We start from the raw sequence: 7,902 nt of genomic DNA on the forward strand, positions 1-7,902 counted from the left end.
TTCACAACTTCACAAAAGCCACAATGTTCACCTACAGGCAGACTAGGCTGACAACATCAATGTTGCAGTATCGCATGGCCTCAAAACTGGACCTATACGTTCCAGATTTTATAAGCAAACAACTGGAAACTGTTTGCTACCCAATCCTTAGTAAATAAAGAATTACAGCCAAATGCGGAAACAAAATAAATCAGAAAATTAGCTTTTTAATTCTTCCAGGGCTCCCATGGGTATACTGTATTGTAATAATTTATTGTTTAAACAATTCGTCTGAAACATTGACTCAACCCACAGATCCTAACCTTTCTTGGTGATAGTTTGGTCTCCTAATTAAGGTCACCTGCCTGCAGGAGTCACTGAGGGTCTCTTTACTGTTCCCCAATCCACCCCCTGGCCCGGCCAAATCCTTCTCTCTCTCTTCCGTGTCCTCCTGTTTGTCCCACTCTCTGGCCCCGCAGCTCCACCTGACACAGGGAGGTCAGCAGCATGGAGGACCCACCCCTGAATGCCTGGGTCTGGCTGGCTGAGCTGAGACATCCTCCCTCCAGCCCAGAGCGGGCAAGCAGGGTTCCCACACTGGCTCCACCACCAACCCAGACAGGCCTCTAAGTAACAACCAAATTACAAGTCCATGTCCAGGAGCTGAAGCCAAGATCAAACGAGGCTGCGCTTTCAAAGAGCTCCCACACAGGCGAGCACACATAAGCCCGACTGTTATAACATGGAGGAGACAGAAAAGAGACACGAAAGGAACTAACTCCAGCTGTCTTGCAGGGTGACTCAAGGACCCATCCGGCAATTTCCAACAGTCCTACCTAAGAACTAATTGGCACACGGGCGCACAGTGACCTTTGACCTTTCCAGACAGGCATGTGGCTGACTACAAAGCATCACCAAGCCAACCGGACACTCAGATAACCCCTGAGTCCAGGTTTTTACAGCACAACTCGGGAGCCAGACCCTCTGAGAAAAGCCCAGGAAGCCCTGGTCTTGAACTTGAAGAAGCCCAGGACTGCTCCCAGCAAAAACGCTGAGGGCAGCAGTGCGGTGCCCCCTCACTCTCTTGGCCTGGTTGAGGAGCACGTCCCAGGCTAGCGGTATCCAACCATCCAACCGGAGGCCACAAATCCCCAGAGCTACCCAGGTCCTGCCTGACTGCGCCCCGGCAAGCCGGGCGGGCTCGGGGCAGGTCCCCGCAGCTCTCCAGGTGGCCCCGCGGAGCCCCCAGGGCCACTCACCAGAAACAGACACCTCCATGAGCGCCTCCAGCGGCCGGTTGTTGTTCAGGTCGGGGCTGAGCTGCAGCTCGCCCGAGGCGGGGTCCAGCAGCAGCAGCTGGAGCTCGTTGCCCTGCAGGAAGGTGTAGTTGAGGCTGTCCAAGAGGTCAGGGTCATGGGCCGGGATGCGGCCAATCACACCAGTGGGGAAGCTATTGGACTTATTGGTGACATAGTTGTTGAAGAGGATCTGGAAGTCCGGCAGGACCGGCGGGTTGTCGTTCTGGTCCACGAGGCGGATGCGCACCGTGGCCCGGCTCACCAGAGGGGCCGACGTAGCCTGCACCACGAGCACATACTCCCGCCGGGCCTCAAAGTCCAGCTCGACCAGGGCACGTAGGTCCCCACTCAGCAGGTCAAGCTGGAAGACCTCGGGCACGTTGCCTTCCACGATCTGGTACATGATCTGGGCGTTGGGGCCTTCGTCGGGGTCACTAGCTCGAATCCTCGCCACCACGGACCCCACCGGGCTGTTTTCCTCCACAAACAGCTCCAGCTCGTCCCTCTCAAACACCGGAGGGTTGTCATTAATGTCCAAGACGGTCACCTGGATTTCCACGGAGGCGCTAAGAGGCACCGGGTTACCCCGGTCCACGGCCAGGGCACGAAGATTATACACGGCCACGTTCTCCCGGTCCAGCCGGCGCTGGGTGCGGATCACGCCAGATGTGGGCTCAATGTAGAAGTCCCCATCGCCATCGTCGCCGCCCTGGAAGGTGTACAGCAGGCGGCCATTGGGACCTGAGTCCCGATCCATGGCCGAGACCTGGAGGACGCTGGTTGATGGGGGAGCATCCTCGAAGACGGAGCCCTGGTAAAAATCCCGCAGGAACCGCGGTGCATTGTCATTGGCGTCCAGGACGAGGATCTCCAGGGAGGTGGTGTCGGACTTCTGAGGGACACCGTTGTCCCGAGCTGTGATGCCCAGCGTGTAGGCGGCCTGGCTCTCGTAGTCCAGCTCTGTCACGGTGTAGATGGTGCCGGTGTCGGGGTCGATTCGGAACTGCGGCACGGGATCCTCCAGCACGTAGGTGATGCGGGCGTTCTCACCGGTGTCCTCGTCGGTGGCGCTGATGGTGGCGATGGAGGTGCCCACGGGCCGGTCCTCGCTGACGCTCACGGTGTAGTGCGAGCTCTGGAAGACCGGCCGGTGGGTGTTGGCGTCGGTGACGTTGATGAAGACCTGCGCAGTGCGAGCGCGCACGCCGTCTGATGCGGTTACCGCCAGCACGTACTGCCGTTCCTGCTTGTAGTCCAGCGGCAGCGCCAGCGTGATGAGGCCACCGCCACTCTGGCTGCTGAGCGCGAAGCGGTTCCGCGTGTTGCCGCCGGTGAGCTGGTAGGTGATCACACTGTTGGCATCCCGGTCGAGGGCCCGCAGGGTCAGCACGCTGCTCCCCACAGCTGCGTCCTCGTTCAAACGCAGCTCGTACACGGGCTGCGTGAACATGGGGTCGTTGTCATTTACGTCTAGCACCGTGATGGCCACGCTGGCGGAGGAGCTCATGGGCGGCGAGCCGTGGTCCACCGCCTCCACCGTGAAGCTGTAATGCTCCAATTCCTCACGGTCCAGCTCCGCACACACGGTGATCCAGCCCGAGCTGTTGTGGATGTGGAAAGGGAAGTCCGCGGCCGAAGCGGGGTCTTGGGGCCCAGCACCGCCACTGCCCACGGAGGCCGAGACGGTGTCCACCAGGCGGTAGCGCAAACGCGCGTTCTCACCTGCGTCTGCGTCCACCGCCTGAATGTGCAGAACTGAGTGGCCCAGAGGCACGTTCTCCAGCACGGCTGCCTGAAAGGGGCTGCTCACAAATATGGGGGCGTTGTCGTTCACGTCCAGCACCTGCACCGAGACCAGCCCCGAGGAGTTGATGAGTGGAGGCCGGCCCCCGTCCTGGGCCTTGATGCGCAGCGTGTACTCCCGGATGGCCTCGAAGTCCAGGGGGTTGATCACATCCAGGCTGCCGCTCAGCGAATGCAGGTAGAACTGCCCCTTCAGGTTCCCGCTGATGATACTGTAGTGTATGGCCGCGTTCTGGCCCTGGTCCCGATCTGTGGCCTGCACTCGCAGCACGGGCGTGTTGGCCGCCACGTCCTCGGGCACCTGGACCACATAGCGCTTCTCGCTGAACTGGGGGTAGTTGTCGTTCTCGTCCTCCACCACGATGTGCACGGTGGCAGTGGCACTGAGCGGGCCCGGGTTGCGGCCCTGGTCGTTGGCCTCCACCAGCAGCTGGTAGGAGGCCTCTTCCTCCCGGTCCACCGCCGCCCGGGTGCGCACTACGCCCGAGCGCTCGTCGATCTCGAAGACACCACCCGCGCCCTCCAGCAGCCGGTAGCGCATATTGGCGTTGGAGGGCGCGTCGCCGTCGGTAGCGCGGATGGTCAGAACCTCATAGCCCACCTCCAGGTTCTCGCGCACTCGCTCGCGGTACTCAGACTGCTCGAAGACCGGACTGTGGTCGTTGGTGTCGCTGACTGTGACGGTGAGGTAGGTGGCGGCCGAGCGCCGAGGCGAGCCGTGGTCCACAGCGCTCACTTTGAGTACGTGCGTGTCCTTGGTCTCGCGGTCCAGCGCGCGGGCGGTGCTCACCAAGCCCGTGTCGGAGTCGATGAGGAAGTAGCCATTGGAGCGCTCATCGAACAGCGCCTCCATCTGGTAGCTCAGGCGCCCCGCCTCGCCCTCGTCCGGGTCGTGCGCGCGCAGCTCGATGACCGCGGTGCCCGCCGGCTCATTCTCAGGCACCGACACCTGGTAGCTGGGCAGCTGGAACTGCGGGGTAGTGCTGCCGCCAGCGCCCCGCCGGGCCCGCCGCGCCGCCCCCGCCCCGACCTGGGGCAGGCTTGGTGGCGACAGCGATGGGGAGGGTGTCCCCGAGGCCGCCTCCAGCGCCAGCTCCACCCGGATGGTGCCGGCCGCGCGCCGCAGGGCACAGAGCAGGCGCAGGCGGGCCGAGCCACCAGGCGGCAGGCAGACAGGGCGGCGTGGGCAACGGGACCCGGCGCGCGGCGGGCAGCCGCAGGCGGGGAAAGTGGTCAGGGCCTCGAGCGCCGAGTGCAGCGTGGCCCCGCCGCCGCCGGGTCCCGGGAAGCAGAACACCGCGCCGGGGCCAGGCACCGTGAGCACAGCCCGCGCGCGCAGCTCCGCGCCGGGAGCTCGTCCGCGCCGGGGCCGGGCGCTGCAACCGGGACCGTGCGCGCGTGCCCGCAAGCGGAGGCTCAGCGCCGTCTGGGCGCTACGGGCAGCCAGGCGGACATGCAGCGGCAGCGGGCGTCCCCCCAGGCGCGCGCAGCCCCGGAGCCCCGCGCCCGGCCCGCGCCGCCGCCCCGCCAGCCGCCCGTCGCGGCTCACGTCCAGCAGCTCCCGCAGCGCTCGGGGCGTGAGCGCCGCGTCCAGCACATAGGTCCAGCCGGGCCCGAGGGCGAAGGCGCGGGCCCCGCCGGGCACTCGCAGCTCCCAGGCGGCCGCTCGAAGTCCCAGCACCGGTAGGGCGGCGACCGCAGCCAGGAGCAGCAGCGCGGGCAGCACGGGCGGCGGCGGCGGCGCCATGGCCCGGAGCCCGAGCCCGAGCGGGGCGCCCGAGCACAATCCATGCACCCGGCGCGGCTCCGCATCCACCCGGCGCGGCCGGGGGGCGGCTCCCGCGCGGCCTGTGCCAGGCCCTCGGGGCGGCTCGCGCCCCGCCTCCCCGGGGGCCCTGGCGGGGACACCGGGGGCCGGGCTCCCGGTCTCCCCCGCAGCTTCCACTTCGAGAGCACTTTGCGAAAGTTTGCGAAGTTGGTTTCAAGATGGCTCCTCCGCGCGTCCCGGGAGGGCGCCGCGCATCAACCTGCGGTGGCGGCGGCTCTAGGTGGCTCCAGGTGGCTCCCGCGCTGGCTCGGCAGGGCGGCGTGGGAAGCAGGGCGGGCCCGGAGCGGGGCGAGGGCTGCGCTCCCGGAGCGGGCTGGGCCGCACCGCGCTGCTCAGACCCCGGCGGCCGGCTGCTGCCTGGGCGGTGCGCTCGGCCCGCGCCCCCAGCGCCCGCGCTCTCCCCGCCCCTGGCCAGGCCCGGCCCCGCCCCCGGCCCCGCCGCGTATTGTTCAAACCGGGGGGCCGGGGGGCCGGCCCGGAGGTGCGCGCCGGCAGAATCGCTATGGAGACGCGGGGGCGCAGCGGTGACGGGGGCGGGGGGCCGGGTTCACTCCCGGGCGGCCTCCCCTCCCTGCCTCCCTGGTGGGCGGGGCCGAGGGAGCAGGGCCGGGAAAGGCGGGCTGGGGGGCCTGGTGCGGCTACTGCCAGTGGGGCGGTGGCTCCACTCGTCGGGTGCTGGGCGCGGCCAAAGCCCCCCACCCCAACCCGGCAACACTGATCCGCGGAGTCCGCCGCCCCGGCCTACGCGCGGGTTGGACCCGGGAGGGGAGAGGGAAGGGTGCGGAGGTTCCGTGGAGAAGGTCGTGTCTCCCCGCGGCGGCTGCTGGGGGGCGCTTACAGAGTTACAGCAAAATGCCGGAGGCTAAAGTGCTTTACACGACAAAACTTCCCTGGACTTTGAAATTCTATAGGCAGCTAACCGGATTCGGGCCCCACTGGGTTTAAAACGAAACTTTTAATCGAAAAGAAAAACAGTCCGGGTTGACACTTGGGATTGGAGCTGGGGATGGCGGAGTTGGGGACGGCGGAGGCGAGCTTGTCTCCCGCGCGTGCGACCAGCCTGAGCGCTCCGTTCGGGGTCGCGCGGTCCAGCCCCGGGGCCCCTCGGCTACTGCCGCAGCGCGGCGGCCGCGAGCGCGGGCCCGGGAGGCGGCGTGGGGCGGGGAACCGAGGGGAGGGGGAACTTAGAACTCCGAGACAGCACGCCGTCTCCTGTGGGGAACAGCCCGGGAAGGGAGTTTTAGAACTGAGATGCACACCAACGCCTCCTGTGGGGCGCAGACTGGGGGTGGTGGCGCTTTAGAACTAAACGGTACCTGCCCCACCTCTTGCGGGGTGCAGCCTGGGGGCGGGGGATTAGTACTGTGAGACACCCCTCCTCCTCCGGCGGGGCTTTAGGACTGTGCCACCGCCGGCTGGGGAGATGCACTTGTCGTCCGTAGAGCTCTGGATGCCAGAACCCACTCTAGACCGTCGGCCTCCCAGCGGTCTGGGGGCGGTGGGGAGCGGGGCGGAGTCTCTGCTTCGACAAGGCCCCTCCCGGCCCCAGCAGCGTTCGGGGTGGGAGATGTCGCGCACTCGTCTCCAGAGCAGGTTTTTCTGACCTGGGGGCGGCCGCCGCATTTCCGAGCTGAGTGCAGATAGGTGTCGAGCTGGGGCACAAAAAAATAAATCAGTAAGTAAACTCGACCAGTATTTTTGAAAGTTGCTGAATACAATGTTTTGGGGTTGAAGCCAAATATAAACATTCTCTTCCCATTAGCAAAGATTTGAAGACGTTATTGTTGACCTAAAAGGTAGATTTGCTTTGGACCCTTTTAATCTGGGAGTTTCCACTGGCAAGCCCAGCAGGGAAATTGGCAGGGAGGGGCAAGTCCATCCCTTAAATGTGGCTTGTCCAGGACCTCCCCGGACTGCCCCTTCGTCTTCCTGGGAGGGGTCAGAGGGCAGGAGTTTTAGGATCAGGAAGGCAGGGAGGACCCTCCCCATCCCGGCCTCACCGTGGAAAGCTCCCAGCCGGAGTGAAGGGGAGGTGGCGGCGTTGGGGGGGGGACCCCGGGACCCCTGCTGGAGAACCCCTAGAGTGCTTATTTCGCAACAGGGACTTTGAATAGGGTGGGTTGGGTTTAAATCAACAAAAGGTTCTGTTGCACTGCTCTTGCTGGTTTTTGAAAATTCAAACGCAGTGAATGACTTTGGGTGTGGGCTTGCTATCCTGGAATAAGACACCTGCCCGCTGCAAGGGAACCGCAGGGACCCACTTCCTGGTCCCAGGGGCTGGGAGAGGAACACAGGGACAGACCTTGCTCACGGGATGCCCAGCAAAAGGCCGAGAGACAGGTGACGGTTCCATTCAGATACAGGTCAGAAGCAGGCGCGCTCCACCACACTGTTTAGAATGCGTGCAGCCAGGGAAAAGTTTAAGCAAAGCAAGGGCATGATGTGAGTGTGGTCAGGAGCGGGGCTGGGGAGCAGGGCATGGCCGCTTCCACACCTGAGGGTTGGCCAAGTGTTGGCTTTGCGATCGTACATTGCACTCTACATGCATGCTTCGTGTACTTTTCTGTATGCATGCTACGGTCCAGAATTTTCGAGGGGGGCAGGAGGAAGGAATTAAAAACAGTGTGGCTTGTGATGTGACTTCAGGGCGATCCAGTTGCTTCAGCAGGACAGAAATCACGAGTCTGAAATGGCTGGCGTCTTAGCGTGGTCCAGTTCCAATTCTGCCACTATCTAGGTGTGTAAGCTCCGCCAGGGCCTAACTCCTCATCTAACTGGAGATAGCAAGAGTCTAGATTCCTAACATTGTTGGAGGATTAACGAGATCTTTTGCATAAAGAGGCTGGCCTAGGCCCGGCTCAGGTGCAGACCTACTGTGGGTGACCTTGACTGTTGTGTCACTGTCAAGGAGCACGTGATCACAGGGCTTCATCCCTGCCTCCGGGGATGTGATTGAAATTGTGAATTGAATGGTGTGTGCACCATCCGTGCCTG

General features: G+C 63.9%; 1 protein-coding gene across 5 annotated transcripts in view; it reads right to left on the reverse strand.

Moving 5' to 3' along the window:
* CELSR1 (cadherin EGF LAG seven-pass G-type receptor 1) overlaps window positions 1–5,350 on the reverse strand; it is a 159,744-nt gene extending 154,394 nt beyond the window's left edge. For 4 of the 5 annotated variants that reach the window (XR_016395084.1, XM_089921461.1, XM_022596790.3 and 1 more), the window contains exon 1: window positions 1,239–5,350. Coding sequence is in view for 3 of the 5 variants with exons in the window: in XM_089921461.1 (XP_089777587.1) it covers window positions 1,239–4,827 (3,589 nt within the window). In the remaining 2 variants the exon portion in view is untranslated. The remainder of the gene's footprint in view (window positions 1–1,238) is intronic. The other variant, XR_016395085.1, reaches the window with a different exon arrangement.
* Between the last annotated feature and the right edge of the window lie 2,552 nt (window positions 5,351–7,902).

The sequence above is a fragment of the Delphinapterus leucas genome, chromosome 11 (assembly GCF_059928025.1).
Source record: "Delphinapterus leucas isolate spDelLeu-1000000601 "Yukka" chromosome 11, BTC_Dleu_Yukka2, whole genome shotgun sequence".
Classification (NCBI taxonomy): Eukaryota; Metazoa; Chordata; class Mammalia; order Artiodactyla; family Monodontidae; genus Delphinapterus; species Delphinapterus leucas.